This window comes from Sander lucioperca, chromosome 3 (genome assembly GCF_008315115.2).
Source record: "Sander lucioperca isolate FBNREF2018 chromosome 3, SLUC_FBN_1.2, whole genome shotgun sequence".
Lineage (NCBI taxonomy): Eukaryota > Metazoa > Chordata > Actinopteri > Perciformes > Percidae > Sander > Sander lucioperca.
In genome coordinates this window covers 42,922,163-42,944,358 of record NC_050175.1, presented here as the reverse complement: position 1 = coordinate 42,944,358, position 22,196 = coordinate 42,922,163, and the positions used below count along the sequence as shown (strand labels likewise).

Genomic DNA, 22,196 nt, shown 5'->3' with positions numbered 1-22,196 from the left:
GGACATCCGGACGAAAAGAAGGCCATCCGGCGGAATTTCCGGCGGCAACTGAACGTCGTGGATACAGATTAGGGCAATACAGACAGCTACTGCACCACTGTACAATTAGCAATGGTGATTATCAGTTATTTCACAGATCTAAAGCAATCGCATAAATTCTTAGCCATATGACACTACACAATATGATACAAAGAGTCTCAACTCACTCACAAGTCTAACCTACACGTCACTAACCTATTACGTTTTTATAACAAAAAAGCTGGAAGTAGTTCATCATGCAGAAGTTCCCAAAGTAGTGATGGACAAGGTGTTAATGTTTTTTTTACTACACTGTTAATGCCGGTTTGTGCTCAAAACTACGTGTCACGTGATCCAATCCAACTTTATTTATATATTTAAAACAACAGAGTTGAGCCAAAGTGCTAAAAAGGTCACGTCTGAGGGCTATGGCTGTTTCAAATGGCTACACTCAAAGGGAGAACAAGCATACTGGAGGAGGGGGGGAATGCAAGAATGGTTCAAATGGGGATAATGGCATACACACTTTCTGACATTCTGTCCTTGAGGGAACTTGCGACATTCATTTCACACACACACACACACACACACACACACACACACACACACACACAGAGTGACAGACGTAGCTGTGTGAACACTGAAGAGAACTTAAGCGAGAAGTTAAAAACCCCAGCTCCTTTCTCACCTCTGCACAATTGGCCAATCGCTAGGTCGACCCGCTTGTTGATTTGTTGGGTTTTCAAAATTGCAAAAATTGTCGGACCGGGCTAATCAGAGCAACATTCTGCTGTGATTAATTACAGCGAAGCAATTGCATAGTGCGATTGCTCATTCACTCATTGCCATCTGCTGAGCTTAATTAAACTGGACATGATGGATCTTGTCTGACTTATTACAAATCTGGCCTTTGCTGTGTGATATAGTGCATCTGCTTTTGTTTCTCCCTAAAAGTTTAAAGGTCCTATGACATGCTGCTTTTTGGATGCTTTTATATGGGCCTCAGTGGTCCCCTAATACTGTATCTGAAGTCTCTTTTATATAGACCTTAGTGGTCTCCTAATACTGTATCTGAAGTCTCTTTTATATAGACCTTAGTGGTCTAATACTGTATCTGAAGTCTCTTTTATATAGACCTTAGTGGTCTAATACTGTATCTGAAGTCTTTTATATAGACCTTAGTGGTCTAATACTGTATCTGAAGTCTATTTTATATAGGCCTTAGAGGTCCCCTAATACTGTATCTGAAGTCTCTTTCCCAAAATATAGCCTTGGTGCAGAATTAAGCCACTAGAGCCAGTCCCACAATGAGCTTTCCTTAGGATGTGCCATTTCTGTGTCTGTAGCTTTAAATGCTACTGAGGAGGAGAGGGGGGGCAGGGTGGGGGTGTGGCCTTGACCAACTGCCATGCTTCGCTCGTTTGCAAGCCATGATGTCTCTCTCTTTCTCATGCCCAGGCCAAATTCTCTGGGCCGGCAAAGCAGAGAAAGGGGAAGTAACAAAGGATGGTCAAAATCAAAAGTGCAGAACGTTACAGGGAAGACATCCTCCTCCCTCATGTGGTACCCGTCCTGCAGGCCCATCCTGACATGACTCTCCAGCATGATAATGCCACCAGCCATACCGCTCGTTCTGTGCGCGATTTCCTGCAAGACAGGAATGTTAGTGTTCTGCCATGGCCAGCGAAGAGCCCGGATCTCAATCCCATTGAGCACATCTGGGACCTGTTGGATCGAAGGGTAAGGGCGAGAACCATGCCCCCCAGAAATGTCCAGGAACTTGCAGGTGCCTTGGTGGAAGTGGGGGGTGGAGTGGGGTAACATCTCACAGCAAGAACTGGCAAACCTAGTGCAGTCCATGATGAGGAGATGCACTGCAGTACTTAATGCAGCTGGTGGCCACACCAGACACTGACTGTGACTTTTGATTTTGACCATCCTTTGTTCAGGGACACATTTTTCCATTTCTGTTAGTCACATGTCTGTGAAACGTTGTTCAGTTTAGTTCTTAGTAGTTGAATTTTTTTATGTTCATACAAAGTTTTACGCATGTTAAGTTGGCTGAAAATAAAAGCAGTTGAAAGTGAGAGTTTGCTGAGTTTAGTAAAAATGTGGACAAAGGATCAGAAAAGATATGTGATGTTACTTTTAATGCCATCACTGTGATGTTGTTGCTCACCATATTTTTTGGGGGAAAAGTAGAAACATCCTTTAGACAACAGAGGTTAAAGTGAAGGGTCTGTTATGTTGGGAAGCAGAGGAATGGCTTAAAAAAAATATGTTTATCTCCAAAAAGGGAGCCTTACAGAAAAAGTCATTGACTTAATCACCACATGGAATGATGGCTTACATAGCTGGCCCAGGCAGAATGACATAGAACAACCAAGTGGTTGAAGTAGCAGAACCAAAAACACATAAAATGGCCCCCCATTTTTCCCCATTGTGATCTGTGAATGTTTGAGTGTGTGCCAGACTGATAGATTGTTAGGTGTAATCAGAATCATGTCCACTTCCTCTATAATTCACTAACCAGTATGTCAGTGCTGGCGATGCAGCTGAGCCTCAGGTACTCGATAGCTCTCTGCTGAAGTTCCACGTCAGCGTTGCGCAGCTGGCTGTCTGAGCGCAGGACGTCTTGGATTGTGGCTTTCACTTCTGGAAACAAGTTGATGAACTTGATGTACGCCGACAGCAACAGTGCCCGAGTTGGCACAGAGCACAGGTGGAACTTGGAGTGGAGAAGGTTGAACTGGACCAGAGGGCTGAAGGAGAAGGCAACACAAAGACAGTAACATTTAGATCAGCCCTAGACTTCACAAAATTAAGTCAATATTTCCCTTTTCATATTAGGCTTCTTCTGCTCTTTTTCTATGGTAAACATAGCCCCATGTTTAGTTTTAAGATATCTCATAACCTGGAAAAAATAAAACCATATATACCACTTGGAGCTAGCGAGCTGAAACATCAACCAAACTCAGGCAAAAATGATTAGATTTTTCAAAACAGGGTGGATGATGTTTACCTGGAGCGCGAGTCGCCAGCAATTAGGTTGCCAAACTCTCCCAGGATGTAACCCCCCACCTTCACCAGGTTCTCATGGCAGGCGGGAGCCTGCAGTGCCTACAAGTGTTCACAAAGCATCACGACATTGGGTTAGGAAAACACACTGCTATCTACTGCAAGTAGGATTGGGAATAGAATAGGTGGGAACCAGCCAGCCAGCATTATCATGTGGACTTCACATAGTCCAGCACAAAAATAACAATCCCTCACTGGCTTTTAACATGTAGTAGGCTCCTTAAGGATTTCTTAGGGGTGAAGGGTCTCTTTTGATTGCCACTGGTAAAACTTGATTTTAGTCATCACTCAAACATCAATGTTGTTTTTTAACTTTAGACTGTGAGGGCTCATTGCTGCTGCTAGGGATGTCTCCACCCACCCGATCCCACCCAGTACTATTATCTGCCAATACAGAGTCGGGTTCACTTTGTTTTTGCTGAACAGCTCTGCATTGAGAATAAAAATGCATCACAACTTTACTTTGATGGCTTCCTGTGATATTCTCTAATGACTCATTCCTTTGTGTGGTCCAAGTGTTTTAACGGAGCTCAAAGGATTGAAATTCACCTTATTTAGCCAACACCTACCCATTTAAAAAATGCCTGAAACAGCTCAAAATATTCATATTTGCTGCACTGTTAAGCATGTTAGTCCGAGCAACCTTTACAGGGATTGAAATGAGACATTTCTTCTTTTAAATTTGCACCCAAAAAGGAAGGTGGGGATGATTGGTGAAATGGGCTTGCCATTTGTGACTGAACCCATATAAGGATTCCCACCGTAGCCTGTTGAAGCCAATTCCCACTTAGCCCACATTTAATCCCCTCGGTGCCCACATGAACAAGTTTGCTGAGAAAAGCGGCCTTATAACACTGAAGAGGCAGATGCTGAGGGTGCATACTGGCAGTCATGCTGATCTGTGATGACATAAATCTTACATAATGCCCACCTCAAAGACGGTCTTGGCTGCATAGCCTTGGACATCATCTTGGTTTATGACAATCTGGATGACACGGTACCACACCTCTTCACTGACATAGTCGCCGGCGATGCGGATGAGGTTGAGAATGGTATCCACGTACCAGGTGTAGTCCACGGCATATTTTTCTGCCAGGATGGCCACCTTGAGCACCTGAGGGAGAAAAGCAACCGGTTTGGTCTCGAGAGCCGCACACAGAGGAAACTGAATGGGGAACCGGCCTGTACCGACGACCCACCATCTCCTCTCTGATCGAGTAGTCGGCGTTCTCCAGGTAGCTTAGCATCTCTGCCACAATCTGCTTGGCGTTGCTGCGGTCGCACATGGCATAGAGCAGATCCACAGCCCGCTGGCGAACACTCACATCTCGCTCTGTCTGTATGGAAAACAAACACAAACAGAATATATGAGAAATGTCTCCGGCAGATTTTATCAGCTGTCAGCTACTTAAATTCCACTGTAGCTAATCAATTTGACCAAGGTGCCCCATATATATCTATGGCAACCAAACTTCACTGGTGAGACAAACGTGTGACCGTCAGGAAGACGTTTTGGCAGGGGGAAAAAATGATCAGAAAATTTAACGGAACGTTGTAGAAATGTAGGGGAGTAGAAAGTATAGATAATTGCTGTAAAATGTAACAAAGTAAAAACCACTCCATTTTGGCCCTATAAATAGCGCGATCAATCACCAAATAACGCAGGATTTAATCAGTTTAATTGCTTATGTAAATTGCAGTGTTAGTGTTTCTTTGCATACTATGATTTTTTTTTTCAACAAATGATAAATACATTACAGTACAATACTATCATTGTAAACGACTGTAGAATTAGATAAAATGCAGTAACCAATTATTTGGAGCAAATTGTCATCACTCAAATGTGCGCAAGAGTGCTCTTGAGTGTTCGTAGATTTTGTTCTTAGCTAAGAACAAATCCAAGATAAGAAAACATTAGTGAATGTCAGAATCTTCTTAAAAAGTGGGGTTTAAGAACATATTTCTTTGTAAGAACGGTTGGTAAATAAGGCCCAATGATCATAAACAACCACTGAAAAAGTGCATAACAATTCCAGAGGCACATTTCAGATTGCATAGCTCCCCACTGGTCAGATGGATTAAAAAACCCAACCAAGCAACCACCAGGTTCTAAAATAAGGTATCTAAGCAACCTGCAAAAGCTTGTCAAAGGCACACAACTGAGGACGGACTCACCTTTAGAGCGTTGATCACAGTATCTATATGCGTCTTTACCGCCTCGTGAGAGAACTCGGAGCTGGCCAGTGTGCACATGCTCTCCAAAGCCAAATAACGGAGATTGGTCTCCCTGTGCTGCAGAAACTGGCCTAGCTGGTTGCAGGCTCGTACCAACAGGGTGGGCTCACTGAGAGAAGAGATACAACAACTGGCTGCAGTGTCCAAATGCCAACACACATTTCAACCATCCAAAAACCCATAAATGCTACACAACACTGGAACGGGAACTAATGACAGCTGGGTTTGGCCTGTGAACTTGATGTGAAGTTTAATAATACAGCTTTCTGTTCTGTTGTCAGTGTTTTTAATGCAGTGCTTCAGTCTAATACATACTAACATCTAATATAAAATGTTGGAAACAAACACGATTTGCTAAAAGCCTATCCAGTGACCCAATAGTAAAATTCCCCTGAAAACGAATGAATTTCCTGATGTTTCTTTGTCTAGAACACACCTCTGCATTTACATGATATTCCAGGAATTTAATGACCAGCTGAAAGCTTTTCACCGTAAATATGACCAACCTGTCATGGTGGATGATGAGGGCGATGGCTTCGAACAGAACAGCGTTCTTGGCGTTGGAGTGCTGGACCTTCTTGGACTTGGGTGGCTCCTGGGCTTTGTTGAGGATGGTCTCCAGACACTCTGTCAGACGACTTCGCAGCGCTGCATCCTCTGCAAAAACAAAGTCTCCTAGCCTTTACTATTACCACACAATTTATTCCAAAACACGTTTTATATTAACAATGAATCAAACCATTCTATGTTATGTCACATTATGAAGAGAGACATCACAGACGTCAGTCCTCATGTTACTGGTTTTCTGCTGGATGTCTAAGTAAACTCAGGCAATAGTTCATGAACCTCATTATCCAGAAGAATTAGATAAGTTTTTGTTTTTTGTTTTTGCTGGTGTGTGTTGCCCTTTAGAGGTGTAGGTACTAGGTAGGTGTATTTTTTCATTTTGGACAGAGACAGACCAGATCTTTCCCCCTGCCTAGTCTTTGCTATATGCTATGCTAATAAAATAAATTTCCCAAAATGCTGAATTATACCTTTAACTGTAAGCTCGGGAGAAACGTCATTAGTCTGTATTGGTAGATTTCTGAGAAATTATATTATTCAATCTGGAATTATGCTTCTCTGATAAACATACATTAACCGTCTCTGCAAACCTACGCAGATCAGGGTGTTATGGGTAGCTGTAGGTCGCAGAGGCTAGCAGGGTATCGACGCGTGCACCTCCCAAATGTATATGTATGTATGTATGTATGTATGTATGTATGTATGTATGTATGTGTGGACAAGCAAGTTGATTGGTTGATTCAACTGCTGTTGGGAGGTGGAGACGAAAACAAACATAGTACATACAAGTATAAAAGACGCGGCCACGCAAGCGTGTACTGTTGTCGCTTGGATACGTGAAAGATAGTGACGCGTAACTGTCAATCCAGGAAGTTCCATAAGAGCCGGCTGCCTACTACAGAAACTACTACAGCTTTCTCTCCTTTAAAGCGTAAGTCTTGCCAAAATGCAACCTAGGGTGTTTTTGTGAATGTATCCGAGTCAAACTTTCGTTTAAAAGCATATTTAGGACGGAATTGCCACTTTTAAGATTTACCGTAATTTCATTTTTCAGTCAAATGGCGTGGGGCACTTTCATGCTAGCCTCAATGCAATAGCTATTTTTAAAACACTAAGAAGGCTCGACACAACATTAAACTTTGCTCCAAGTATCACCAGGGGCTCTACACCTTAACGAAAGCATTGACAACATTGTTTGTGTACCCAGAGTTTACTAAAAGAAAGGTTTTGAACAACTCAGCGTAGGGCTGGATGATTAATCGAAAAATAATCGTAACCGAAATTCAGAGCCTATAACCGACGTAATTTTACCAAGTCGGTTATTTCAGACTTTTAATCCTATTAATATTTCCACGGCCACCCACTGTGTGTTAATGTACTTTCCCCTTAAAACATATTACGGCCGCCGGGTGTGTAGTCACGTGACTCCGCCCCGTCCAGTCTGCGACCATAGGTGCTTTCCGATCGGATAGTACTTGTACTTTTTAGAGGAAAAGTACACTTCTAAGCAGTTCTAAGAACTACTCTCCCCCAAAATCTTTTTTTCCCATTTGCATTCCCACTGGCCAAGTGGCCATAGGGACTGGTAGGAGGGGTAAGGGAGCGAGCACGGCAACGGTCTTTATAGCATCGTCACTAGACCTTAGCGCCACGTACAACAACAACAAATTATGCTAATACTTGTGCACTTTTCCTATATTAAAACACACGTCCATTCTCGTAGTAATTCACGTAATGTTTTGCTCAACACAGACAGGGCTTTATTATACTCAGAACAGGCCCCGCCTCTGCCTGCTGCGCTGTGTGTGTGTGTGTGTGTGTGTGTGTGACGGCGAGCCGCAGGACACGCTTGTGGAGTTTAACTCCGAAAAGACAGTTAACCACAGGTTCCCGTTAATCTTATGATGGACATTTATTATTTATTTTCTACAGTTTTAGGAAACTTTTATTTTTACATTAAAACTTAAATTACTTTTTTATAAGACGTTTTTATTTCATTGTAAAATCTACTGTTGTAGATTTCAGTTCAGTTTGAAATATTTAATAAATAAGCATTAATTGCTATCTGTGTGTTGTTTCCTTATTTTAGAATCACAAAGATAGGATTATGCACTCTTTCATTAGAAAAAATAACCGTGAACATATTTACAGTATAAGAAAAGAAAAAAAATTTAAAATAATCGTAATCGAGGTAACTTGTTCGATTAATCGTGATTATGACTTTACCAAAAAATTGTCCAGCCCTAACTCAGCGTAGGTCTTGTTGTTTCCGGCCGCAGCCATTTTATCAGTCAAAAACAATCGATTTCCGAATGCAACGTAACAGGGAGGAGAGTAAAGATGGAAAGCTCCTAAAGCTTAGTTCCATATAAATGCACGGATTATTTCTTGTTTTGTCGTTATTGAAAAACAATATTGACCTCGTAGTTGAAGAAGGAGCCAGTGTGCACATGCTCTCCAAAGCCAAATAACGGAGATTGGTCTCCCTGTGCTGCAGAAACTGGCCTAGCTGGTTGCAGGCTCGTACCAACAGGGTGGGCTCACTGAGAGAAGAGATACAACAACTGGCTGCAGTGTCCAAATGCCAACACACATTTCAACCATCCAAAAACCCATAAATGCTACACAACACTGGAACGGGAACTAATGACAGCTGGGTTTGGACGGATTATTGGACGGATTATTTCTTGTTTTGTCGTTATTGAAAAACAATATTGACCTCGTAGTTGAAGAAGGAGCCTCATATGGAGTCCGTTCATTCGCATTCGAATATCAACTCGTTTTGACTGCCGAGGTGGTAGCAGCCGGAAACAACAAGACCTACGGTGAGTTGTTCAAAACCTTTTTTAGTAAACTCTGGGTACACAAACAATGTTGTCAATGCTTTCGTTAAGGTGTAGAGCCCCTGGTGATACTTGGACCAGTTTCATGTTGTGTCGAGCCTTCTTAGTGTTTTAAAAATAGCTATTTTGGGGCTAGTATAAAAGTGCCCCTAGCACTCCCATTCAAAAGATTATAATTATATATACAATTATAATTTCTCCTCTAGAAACCACATGACTGCACTGTACCATACCAGGTGGAGGGTAGCACTGTAGCAGGCGCAGCAATTTCACAGACAACCATGGTGCGGCAACAAAGTAGTATGTATAGTCCTGTAGATCGATGGAGGCGGAAGTCACAATCTGGAAAAGAAAATACGAGACAACGCGTCAATACAAACATGTTGGAATCAGATTGTATCTCTGACCTCAGTAAGATGAAGATATCATGTGAAGTTCCAGAGAGACACCCACCCTACTGAGCCTGGCCACAGCCAGTGAGATGGATGTTTTGAAGTCCTCGGGACTCTTCTGGGCTAGAGTGGTAATAAGGCTGGCGGCTGCTGTTACCACTCCCTGACAACACACAGAAACACCTTTATGCAAAAATTACAGACCAAATGGCACAATATTTCATCATCCTGGGGGACTATGTTTCAGGTTTACAGAGATTAGACAGAGTGAGCTGCCAAATACTGCAACTGACACGCTGCATCCCAAATCCATGCTACATAGCAATTCTATACATTATGTACTACTAGGGCTGGGGGGGAAAATCGATGTATTGTGATTTTTGTTGCGATGATTTTTGAAATTGATTCTTTTCCCTAGAATCGATATTTTTTATTTATTTATTTTTTAATACCAATGAATCACCTTAATATTTTCTGTTTATACGGTACTGCCGACGGCGAGTACATCATATCCGTTTTCTGACCGAAAGCAGAATATCCATGTTGTGTTCTTCTTTACAAATGACTGAATGACTGACACGTGATGTGCATTCTTCTTAGGAAACAATTTGTTTTTAAGAAATGTCTCACGATATATTGTCTCTAGAAGTGTATTATTCAACGTTTGTTTTTGTTAAAGAAGGAAAAGAAAATCGCAATACTCAATACTATCGAATCGCAATTCTTCAAGAATCGCAATAAATGAAAATTGCAATACAAATCAAATTGGCACCCACGTACCTGAAAGAATCGAATCGGGACAAAAGCATATCGTCCTAGCCATATGTACTACATACTTATTCTTATAGTATACCGTTTTATACTGTATACTGTTTTTTGCAGCGTGCATACTGTCTGCTTTGAGTATACTTTATTTTGTCACTTCCCTAATGTGAACAATAGGGCTGTAACGGTTCCGTATTTGTGCCAAACCGTCACGATATGGGGGTCACGGCAGGGTTGCACGATATTGACAAAATGTGATATTGCGATATTGATTATGAATATTGCGATAGATATTAATTTCGATATTTTGAAACACATGTTATGAGAAAATGCATCAAAATCGATTCACAACAATATAGTGCACACTGAGACTTATGTACGGCTCTGTAGTGCGGCTGGACCACAGGTCGGTCGTGGATGAAAAATATTCAATATTTCCAACTCCAAACTCTGCCTCATATAAACACTGTTTATAAAGTTGCGGGATAGCTACCGGTGAGAAATAGATGCGGGATGGAGTTACTTTTGGCCACTAAAGTTTCCTCTTCAATCTCTGTTATTTCGTCTTCTCCTTGAGCAACGCTCATTTTCTTACTTTTGTGTTCGTTCTATTGCTCCACTCACTCCCTTCGCTCTCTCTTTAGGTCCTTTCTTTTCCTTCTCCGATTCGTTCCGTTTTTTTTGTCTCTATCTATTTCTTCACTTACACTGTCACTCTGTCAAAATATGCACACACGTCACGTGGTACGCTCCGTAGGGTTTGTCACGTAGCGGACCCGTGCGCTGACGTGCACTAACATGTGCAAGTGGCACGGTAACTGGCCAATGAAACACGATCATTACAGCGTTTCAAGCGGGCTCTAAATCAAACACAACAAAGCCACACAGTCAGCGGACGGGACGCAGCGCTCCACAATATATTGCATCCTTATTGCGACACTTTCAATATAATATTGCGCATCGTGTTATTGTGAGAACGATATTGAGTTGATATATCATGCACCCCTAGGTCATGGTCCAGTGCCCGTATAATGCAGAACCAAAGTTCACAAGCCTGGAAACTTGTACCTGTACCTGTACGCTGTTAGCAAAATGTGTTGAGGAATTGAGACGCATGTCAACGCACAATTAACGGCATCATATAGATGTGCCAATCACTGGGACGAGGAAAAAGCAACCCGTATTTGCAATTTCATGGCATAGGAGATGCTTTTCACTTTTATAGCCCACTGTGACCTGTTGCCTGTTTGTACAGTGTAATACTGAAGTGTTTGAAATGTTCCTTATTTTTATAATGAAAATAACATTATACCAATTTAAGGGAAAGAAATGAAGCATGGCTAAATGCTAACTCACTCCCCAGCAAGTGGATTTTCTGGTTCTGTTTAAAATAAATAAAAAGAAATCCTTTTTCCTGCTGTACCGAGCTCGCACCAAACCGTGACTCCTAAACCCAGGTATGAACCAAACTGTCACTTCTGTGTCCCGTTACACACTACACACTCAAAACTACAGTCTTACCAGGTGCTGATCGTTAAGCAGGTGGACCACTCGTGCTGTCCATTCACCCATTGGCACTAGGTCAGGAGAGGTCCTGTTGAGCCGTAGCAGACACAGTGCTGCACTCTGCTTCACGCTGTCCATTGTGTCCCTGATAGAGGCAAGCACACGGCAACTTCAATCATTATAACTAATAAAATGTCATCCTGTAATCTTAATCTCATCAACCACTGGACCCAACATATGATAAGCTACAATAAAGTGAGGGGGAACCCGTTAAATTGTGCGATTTCCCGGGTCTACGCATCATCTCAAAATTTAAGATCTTTCATAACTATAAAGAAGACTTTTTAAGGCCATTTTATGGCCTTATATTTAAAAAAATATATATATGCTATATGCTCTGATACAGCAGTAAGAAGAGCTATCAGTAGAGAGCCATGTTGAAGTACATGCATGCATTGTTTCCTAATAAATCCCTGGTGTATGTGAAGGCAATCTGAATCCTGCGCAGGAATGGTGGACTGCACCACGTACAATGAAAACCACGATATAAGAGGCTATCACAGGATATAAAGACAGTGACCAGCTATCGCAGAAAAAATGCTGACCATAAACAGAAATGGGGTCTAAGATAATGGAACTCTTACAGATTATAACTTACAGTCAGAAGCTGATTTGAATGCCACTATGTGTATTTGCTTTTGCTACAAAAACAGGAATTCTTATAAGCAATTTCTTATTTTGTCAGATGCTCTTCAAAAGTTACAAAGAGATACTTAGGTCCAAAACTGACTTGAAACTATCGACTAACATTAAAAATTTTCCATCAGTTCAAAGTTGTTGTTTTACATTCGTCTCGCTGTGATGAAGCACCCGCTCCCTCACTATTTTGCTATTTGGTTCCCTCACTAACTATTTTGTTAAAAAAGGTAGACATTTATTCTCAACATGTTTTCTTTATTTTAAGTTCCTACATCAATTAACAAAGATGAAGTATTGATTTTTGTTTGGATGAAGGTTCATTTTTGGATAATGTAACACACCCGATGGCTGACCTGAGTGGTGACCTGATTGGCCAGTTTGAACTGGAGAGGCGGGCTATAATCCTATCTCTGTGAGTAGAATGTGAGAGGTTTTTTTGGACTGTTTGAGGAGCAGCAGCAGAACCGTTTGAGCTTGTCTTTAACTGGAAATAAAAGTCTACCAGTTTTCCCAGCAAACCTTCCTGCCAGACCGACATCCGGCCGAAAATGAGGGACATCCGGCGAGATTTCCGGCGGCACCTGAACAATCCCAGAAGTGGAACGTCGTGGATATGGACTAGTTTTACATTAACAACTTGGCTTTTTGTTTGAGACTGGGAGCCAGCTGAAAGGAATGTTTATATACGAACCCTGCCACCAAGATGCTGGGGATTTGAGAAGCGAAAGCTTCAGCCATTTCTCTGCTGCCCACATTCGCAATGCAGTGCAGGGCCAGGTTCATGAAGGTGGGGTTGCGGCTGGCCAGGTCATTCTTAATGCCGTTGTTGATTAGACTGATCAGGTCACTGTTCGAGTTCACCAGCACGGAGATGAACAGGTAGCCCTGAAAGGGGACATGGGGAACATGTGTTTAGTGCAACTCCACCATATAAAAAGGAGAAACAATATATGTCAAGTTAGTCCCCACCCGTTCCCACAAATATATTTGCATTAGGGCTGAAGGATTAATCGTTTTCAAAATCGCGATTTGAAAGAATGCAATAAGCTAATCGTGAATAATCGCTGAATGTTTGGTGTAACATTTGGTTTAACATTTTTTATTCCTCTTTTCATTATTATATTTACCGTTTTTTCATAAGAAATGCAGGAATAACGTACGTCCAGGGTCCAAAATTAACTATTTTGTCCACCAGCTAAATGGCTAGTGAATGTTCAAATTTGACCAGCCACTCAATAGATTACCATTGTTCTTTGGCTGGTGAGTGATGAAAATCTACCAGCCACTTGCATACTGTACCAGCATTAGGCTAGTAGATGGTGTTCATTTTGGACCCTGGTATATCACAGATTGTTTAAAAAAATGTCCTATTTTCAGTGAATCTTTCATTTATTTTTTATTACTTTATTTAACATGATCATAGAAGGTGCAATATGTAGGTTAAAAAAATAAATAATTCGTAAGCGCAATATCTGGCAGAAAAAACGCAATTCGATTTTTTTTTTCCCAAATCGTTCATCCCTAATTTGCATGACAACTTTAGACACTGGATGAACATGAGGACAAACTTACAATTTGTTTCTCTGTGTACTTGTTGGAGCTGAGGAGGTTGACAGCCTCCATGTGTCCAAAGTCGATATCATGGCCCAGGAGAAAGATAAAGAGCAGCTTGCAGACATACTTTTTTTTACTGTAGCCGTCCAGAGCCTTGTCTCCTAGCCGCCACACACACACACACACACACACACACACACACACACACACACACAGTTACAAACGCATGGATTTCAATGGTCTGACATTGCCCTGTGAGTACAGTGGGCATTCAGTCATTCAGCCAGGCCAGCCACTGTTTAAAGGGGGCTACTCTGTCCATAGCCGTTAGTTAGGAAGTTGAACATGCTTCTTTTCTTTCCCTTGTAGTAAGTCTGTAAAGTTACTTAAATGCTTCTTAGTGTTTAAAGAAGCTCCAAAGATTTTTATTTCTCCTTTAGCTAAAAAACATTGAGCAGCAGTTATGTGTGAGTTATGTGGAAAATGATTGGTTCATTCTTCCAGAAAAAAAATTGATCTGACAAGTATTGCAGTGATCGGTGGAATTTGGGTTAACTGCTATGATCACAAGTTTGCAAATTCATGGAAGGACTTGACCATTGTTGTGTTTTTTTCTCAGCCTGTTATTTCCTTAGTTTTCTTGTTTGCAAATCATGCCCGCGACGCTTCTCATCAAAAACTACAGCAGCTATCGTGGCTGTTGCTCTTTATAATGATATCAGACCCCATACCACACTTAAAACTGTTCAGCCAAAGGGCAGATGCATAACATAAGCTCCACAAGGCACTAAAACACAACAGTAAAAGGGTCAGTATGCTTGAAACTAAAAGGCCTGATGAGTTGTTGAACAGTGTCTGAAATCTCCTTCCCCCATACTATCCAGCCTTGGATTTGGTCTGGCTGACTTTCAGAATACTTTCAAAACAGCATATCAGCTAAAACAATCACGGCCAAAGATATTTGGTCAAACCTTGGAATAATGCGGGGGCAGGAGGACACAGAGAGCATATGCTATGAAATGAGAATGGGCCAGAATGCTGGGAACTAACTACTGACAGAGGCGTCATTCTGGAGCAAACTAATTATAGGCTGCATTGAACAGGTGGCAGGAGAAACAACACCAACACAGGATTAAGACAGACCACATACACCAACAGAAGATTAACACAGACAAATTCACAGTGAGGTGTGGGAACTTTTAACGGTGCAGACACAGCAGCGACAGCCATTAAAAAAAACATAAAGAAACGGAAAAGGGGGCCAAGCCGAGACACAGTCACAGCGAAGCAGGTTAAAACGGCAACAGGAAGACGTTGTGTTGTGTGTCACTGAAGGCAGAGGTTTTTATTCCAACCTAAAAAGACAGAGTCTTTGGATGGAATGAGAACCAGTCGCCCTCCATGCCATACGCTGAAGTTAAGCCTGCTTGGTCGGAAATGTTCACCTACCTTTAAATTTGGAACGGATATTGGCCAGTTCTTTGTTTATCCTCTTAACCTCGGCCTCTTTACTTTTACCTGCAAATATGTCAAGATATTTTGCATGTTACATAGTGCTGCTCATGACTTTGAATAAATCATACTCCCCCTTGTTCACACTGCTTTGTTCTTTCTTTCTTTTTTTACAAGCTGAGAGGAATAAACTCCACTTGCTGCGTTCATCATAATGAAAGAATTTGTCACTTAATACAACATTATAGCTCTTTTACGTGGTTTTGTAAAGGACAATGGTGCTCCATGATACAGAGACATAACAGCTTCATTCAGTGGCCACATTATTAGGTACACCTTATTAGTACTACATAGGACCCCCCCCCCCATCCCCATCCCCATCCCCATCCCCCCCGAAATGCCTGAATTCTCTGCGTAATGGCTTCAAGGTGCCTGGAACATTCCTTTGAGATTCTGGTCCATGTTGACACGCAAGCGTCACACAGTTGCTCATTTGCACCAAAGTGCTTCGGATTAACAAAAATGATTTTGAAATGTTCCTGTCAATTATGACATCTGTATCTCGCAATCACGAGGTCAGTATCTCATTACTTTGTGTTTTCCCTAGGTTAAATGTTACGTTTTTCAGTTAAAAAAATAAATAAAAATGCCGTTATTATTGCCATATCTATATCTAAAACGTTAGAAAAGCTAGAGCCGATAATAACTAAATAACAAAAAAGCTTACATACAAAACTTGGTAAAGAAGTCCAATAGACACCACCTACAATCTCTAGATCCGAGAAGTCTTTTTGTTAGTTTTGATGCTCACATTCATTCGGCTTAGTTGGTGCCCAAACGTAAGCCTTATAATGGCAGGGAAAACCCTGTTTGAGATATTAATGTCAACAATAAAAAAATAAAACTCTCAGAAACTCTCATATAAGATCTGTATGAGAATATCATCTCATAATCACAAAAGAAAAAGGATCCCCAATTATGAATGTAGGCGTAGGAACTGGGGTTATGAGTTGGTATGGCAGTAGGGTTTAGGAATTTAGGAAAGGACACACAGACTTTTAGAAAAATGTAAACTCTGATTTGGTGTTGAGCAAAAGCAAAAAGAGTTTTGGTCTTTTATGAGCGTGAGCCTACATGCACCAACCTCTTCAGCACAGACGCTGCATCAGCATTAGGTAATCATAAACAGCTCTGGTGACTTTATACTGTAGCCATAACACTGGAATTGCAAAGATAATAGAAACCGTTTGGGCTCCAAATGTACTTGCTGACAGTATGAAACGGCAAACATTCAGTTTGAAACTGTGAGCTATCGTTGCTGGGACTGGTGTCCGACAAGTAGATCAGTGTAATTTTTTGTGTTGTGACTGGACATTGAATATTCCCAACGAAGTGCAATGCCTGAGCAATGTTGACATAAACATGTCACGTATATTAGCCAATGACCTCAATATCTTCTGAATCCTCAAACTAAAGAAGAAATGAAAGCAAATGTAACCAGATCAGGTCATCTGTATCTATCGTAATATTTCCTGTCTGTCTGTTCACATTGTACTTAATTATAAAGTAAATATGTCATTAAGACAGGGTGTATTCTCATAATTAATACTAATAAAGCCATAGAATTACAAGATATATAATAACTATGATAACTTGGGTATACGTACAGTTTAGTGTCACAAATTCCCCATACAATGTCCTTAATTAATTATGAACCTGCTAAACCACCTGTGCTACCCTACCCCTAACCCTAACCTTAAGCCTAACCCTAACCCTAACCTGTCTCAAATAAGACCCTCACCATTCGGGACACTCAGTTTTTGGAAAATAATTTGTGACACTAAACTGCACGTAAGCCATAACTTGTCCCAATTACACAATTCTAAGTCACAATTATGTAAAGTCATAATAATGTCTGAATTAGTATGGTTATAGACCTTTTTCACGGCAGACATGTTGACATGTCATAGTAGGAACAGCACAGGTGTAGTCAAAACCATTACTGATGGCTGCATTCCACTTAGGAGAGGTCCTGGTATTGTGCATGCTGACTCACTGAAATATCTTACTGGGACACTTGATAGAATTGAGCCATCGTTAAGGTTATCAATTTCAGCTGTGCTTTTCCTACTATGACAACTCAAAAATGTCTGCTGTGAAAAAGGGCCATTATATGAAACCCTTTGGTGAGTGCAATGTGTTGCCATACATTTTCTACTCAGAGCAGCAGCAAGGCACAAATCTGTGAGTAAATCTAAAATTCTTGATAAACATTTTGAGAAAACGGAAATGTTAGGCAACGTATTTCGCAACAGTTCTGCAGTGTAGAAATACACTTGCATGCACACACAGTAAATATGGGATACTTTTGTGTGACTTAAACTGACAGCCAGTTTCTCTGAAGGTTTCTAGCTGGACGCTTAAAAAAAACACAGGAAATGTTAAGGTTCTAGTTGGGCGGTTTTTAAGGACAGAAAACCTGGCAACATGTGTAAAATCCACCACAGCACAGCTGTTCATCATTTTAGATGTGCACGTCCTTTTGACGTTACCTAAAACATTCCTCACAAAGTCTAAACTGCGAGGCTGTAACGTTTTACAAACAATGTGTAAACTATGTTAAGAGGCTTCGCTGGATATGTGTCGGAACTATTTGAAAACTAAAAAGCACACAAAGTTTAAACGCTACAGACTAATAGAAATGTCAGTTTGGCTGGCAGTTTCTACAGTTAGCCCTACGGTCCACGCCCTTCGGCATGACGTTAGCGACTGGAAGCTAGCGGCTAGCGTTAATTAGCTTGTGCAGGCTAGCAGCCGAGTGGTCCTATAAACCCACTTTGATACATTAAAGTGACCAGAATTGTGGGTAAAGGGCAAGGGACACACTTTTTGACATGTTTCGAGAACCACCCGTCAGATAGTAACAAACGTTACACCAGCTAGCTTGTTACTAGCCTAACTAAGAGCTGTCTATGATTGTGATAAACAAACTTACAGTTCCTGATGTCAGAGATGAACACGGCCAGGCCACGCATCCCATCCCCTTTAGAGACTGCAGGCATTTTGCTTATTCCCTGTTAACGTGACGTTGTTTTCCTTCTGTATTTAAAGTAGCCTAACTATATAGAGTAACTTCGTTTCTGAGTTTTCTAACCAGCTAACAAGTGCTGTGTCGGACAGTGAGCCCCGATATATTTTGACTGAGAGAGCTACAGGAACCAGACAAACTGCGGCTGCGTTCAGTACTGTCACATCCCGAGCTAACCTACAGCACAGCTGCGTTGGGCTGCGTTCCATACATGTTGGTGGGTTTTCTTCTTCTTTGGAGTTTAACGGCTGCCGGCATCCGTAATGTTGCATTGCTGCCACCTTCTGGAACTAGTCCTCTACTGTACCCTCGTCTTCTGGTGAGTTTGTATCTACCATGTCCACCTAAGGTGATGCTATGGACCTTTTTCACAGTAGACATTTTGACTTGTCATAGTAGGAAAAGCACAGCTGAAATTGATAACCTTAAGGATGGCTCAATTCCATCAAGATCAGTCTCACAGGCACTTATTCCAGTTCCCGATACAAAAACAACTACGGTCAGAAATCCTTTTTCTATATTTACACTAAAATTTGGAATGACATTCCCCATCACATTCGAACACTATCATCCATCACATATTTCAAAAAGTCATAAACTGTTTCTTCTTGATAGTCATACTTGCACACACTGATTGTTCATGTATTGTTTTTAGTCTTGTTTTTCCGTATTTAACGTTTTATTTGTTTGCATCTGTCTAGTCAATAATAATGTCCTGTATAAATGTGCCGAAATTGTGTTCATTGTTCCATGTTGCTGCAGAACAGGAACCTGCTGTAAACCAGTTTTTAAACTGAGTCAGGCCCGTTTATTGCAACTTAATTGTTGCTTTTAAATTTTCCTGTGTAATAAATGAAGTGTCCCAGTAAGCTATTTCAGTGAGTCAGCATGCACAATACCAGGGCCTCTCCTAAGTGGCATGCAGCCATTATTAATGGTTTTAAGCACACCTGTGCTGTTCCTACTATGACATGTCAACATGTCTGCCGTGAAAGGTCTTTTACCCAGACACAATTGTCTGAGTTTGTGCGAATCCTTCCCTCAGTGTAGTAGGCTATTTACTTGGTCTTCACCCTACATGTCCACAATGTTAGGAAATCTCCTGGTCCCGCACCATCTTGATTCTTTCTGATTTTCCTTTGGATCACAACAGCTCTATTACCATAGGAATAAATGCCAAATACTTTTTATTTTAGTCCATGCAGCTTTTCTGATCGGCTCCATCTATTTTCTTATGTAGTGCAGTTCCTTATTTTCCATAGAATTCCAGAGCCTTGTGAGACTCAATAGGCAGAATGTCAAATTTTGCTGGATCTGAATGGGACATTACAGCTGCCTTTTAGTAATTGCCATTGCATTCTTGGATGTTTTATTTTTAAATGTTAAATAGCAATACACTGAGAGGGTTTGGTAGAGCTTTTACATATTTATTTAAAGTTTTTTTTTTTTTTTTTTTCTTAAATGTATACATTTTGAATTATTTTATATTTAACAGCTAACATTCATTATTAGTCTTGAGTCATTTACTTACAAGTTCAAGTCGAGTCGCAAGTCATCAAAACGGTGACTTGAGTCAACTCAAGTCCAAGTCACCAGGCCTTAAACCTACATTGTGTCATTTTTTGAGTTGATTCTTAGCAAAAACTTTTGTTCTTTCACAAATATATGTTCATTGATGTGTAATTACTTCCACCAACTAATCAAAGTATTCTTGTAAGCATAGAATCTGCCATTCAGAATACATACGAGCGAGTCGTTTGAGTGACAGCCGCCGTGTTGTGCCTCCATCTTTAAAATAAATTAGCCAAAGAGGGACATACCTCCACCTTTCGCCCTTTTACACTCAGTGGCACCCCGCACCGTGACAAATGCCAGGGGGAGATTACTCGCCAGGGAAGCGAAAAAGAGAATTTAAACAACAACACGACAGGCAAAGCAACAAGACCAAAGTTAATATTGGAGTGATTAGAGCAGCTGCGTGTAAACGACGGAGATACTAAGAGCTAATTTCGGGTTCAGCCACCGTAGCAGTTAAAACACGATCGGAATGGGATGGGCAAGAAAATAATATTCAGTTGGTCGTCATATACAATTTCCCCGCTAGATGGGAGAAATTCTTACACAATGTAGCTTTAAGTCCACATCTCTGCAAAAAGTGTAACGAGTAAGAATGACGAATGCTGGGCTGAACCTGTAGTTTTATCAGCTATGGGTCAGCACCACTCTGGTACGTTGCTATCCCAGCATGCATTGAGCAAGACACAGGATACACCCTGGATATGTTGCCAGTCTATTACAGGGACAACACACAGGGTTCATTTCAATTCCTGTATATACCTATGGTGTCAGTCATTAATCCTGTGCCTCGAGTTCCGTACTAATTTGACTTTATTCACACCCATGTTTTCCTCAGTTGTGTATCTTACCTGATTCTTAGTCCCTCAAGTCCACTCAATTTTTTTGTGAAATGTGATGTTCTTCCCTCTCGGGCGTCATCGGAAGCTTTGTCAGTTTCTGATGACAGTGGACTGTTGGAGCAGCTTCAATTATTTCTGTGACAAGCATCCACGCATACGCAACTTGCAACCTGCATTGAGACTATTTACAGACCAGAGAATTGATTTACATCTACAGCTATCATCTACGTGAATTATATTGCAAAATGTTTCAGGACAGCATAATGAAATTAAGCAACAAAAATGAACATGTGGGGTTGCAGAATGACCCTGCACAGAGACCACACATGGACAATACCTGAAGCAATCGATGCTGCTCAAAGGCCTGGGCTCTCTAATTGTATAAACAGAGAGCAGATGGATAACACACTTGGATGGATGTCATTAAGCTTCTCAAAAGACCAGAGCTGCACCAATGCCAGAGTTACCGCTCAGAACATCCTTAATACTAGCGAACTAGTCTCACATTGCCATAAAAATCTTTACAGCGCTGTGGAGTAAGGTCTGGCTACACAATAGATACATTCTGGGATAGAAGGAAAAAAAAACGTTCTGGGTTGTTTGCATTTCTTTAAACCAATCAATCGTCTCGCTAAGCTTAACATTAAGTTAACTGTTGACACAATACATTAATGTGAGCTATTTAAATTAGCTGGATACATGGTTAAACCTGATTTGCTCTTGCCAGTACATTTTTGTGTGTACTTCGTCCACAGCAATCCCACTAATCGATCCCAAAATGTCCCAGTTAGAGGAAATTCCGTAAACATTCTTTGTAAATCTTGCACGATCCAAATTTTCAAAATCCAAAAAACTTGCCATTTTCGCTAGCTCGAAGTTTGTTGGTGTTTCCGCAATGGGACGGAGTTTGACAATGGCAACACACACACAGAGCGGAAAGTGAGAGGCAAATCCTATCTATTTATCTTGGAAATATACTTTGATTGATCCTAGTGAACGAACCTGTATCAGTGATTTTCCTCTCAAGGGGTCGCTGAAGGTCAGATCCGGCTTTAAATGTGTTTAACTATGCCAGGTCTCAAATGAGACAGGCTACTGTTTCAGACAAAATTAAAGAACCAGATGGATGGAGACTTCCTGTCTCTTGCTGTAATTACAGTTACTCATCATGGATGGTTAGCTGCATTGGGAAAGTGGGCATGTGCCGCTGGTCATAAGGTATCTTTTAAGTGGGTAGAAATATATGTACAAGGACTCCCTTTACACTGTGTTCCAAATTATTATGCAAGTTCTATTTTACACTGATTTTCCTAAAATAGTCGATGCAAATGATATACAGTGTAGATGGGTGGATGAATGGATGGATGGATGGATGGATAGATAATATAATTTTCAAGTCACCAACCGTTAGGGTATAAGTTGAATTTCATTGAACAAACCACCCAATGAAAACAGTATTTTCTTTTCAAAAATAAAAAACTCAAAATGCACTGTTCCAAATTATTATGCACAACAGTTTCAAAACATTTTATAGGTTGTAAAGAACTGAAAATGGTCATTAGCTCAATTTGCAGCATTAGGA

General features: G+C 41.0%; 1 protein-coding gene across 2 annotated transcripts in view; it reads right to left on the bottom strand.

The window, feature by feature from the left end:
- Window positions 1-18,399, bottom strand: part of LOC116043766 (AP-2 complex subunit alpha-2-like) — a 32,481-nt gene extending 14,082 nt beyond the window's left edge. For both annotated transcript variants that reach the window (XM_031290670.2, XM_031290671.2), the window contains exons 1-13: window positions 18,105-18,399; window positions 15,107-15,175; window positions 13,676-13,818; window positions 12,795-12,988; window positions 11,420-11,549; window positions 9,195-9,296; window positions 8,975-9,083; window positions 5,838-5,988; window positions 5,272-5,440; window positions 4,296-4,433; window positions 4,028-4,210; window positions 3,041-3,138; window positions 2,549-2,780 (exon numbers count right to left, since the gene is read on the bottom strand). In XM_031290670.2, coding sequence (XP_031146530.1) covers window positions 2,549-2,780; window positions 3,041-3,138; window positions 4,028-4,210; window positions 4,296-4,433; window positions 5,272-5,440; window positions 5,838-5,988; window positions 8,975-9,083; window positions 9,195-9,296; window positions 11,420-11,549; window positions 12,795-12,988; window positions 13,676-13,818; window positions 15,107-15,175; window positions 18,105-18,171 — 1,785 coding nt within the window. In that variant the 5' untranslated portion in view covers window positions 18,172-18,399. The remainder of the gene's footprint in view (window positions 1-2,548; window positions 2,781-3,040; window positions 3,139-4,027; window positions 4,211-4,295; window positions 4,434-5,271; window positions 5,441-5,837; window positions 5,989-8,974; window positions 9,084-9,194; window positions 9,297-11,419; window positions 11,550-12,794; window positions 12,989-13,675; window positions 13,819-15,106; window positions 15,176-18,104) is intronic.
- Between the last annotated feature and the right edge of the window lie 3,797 nt (window positions 18,400-22,196).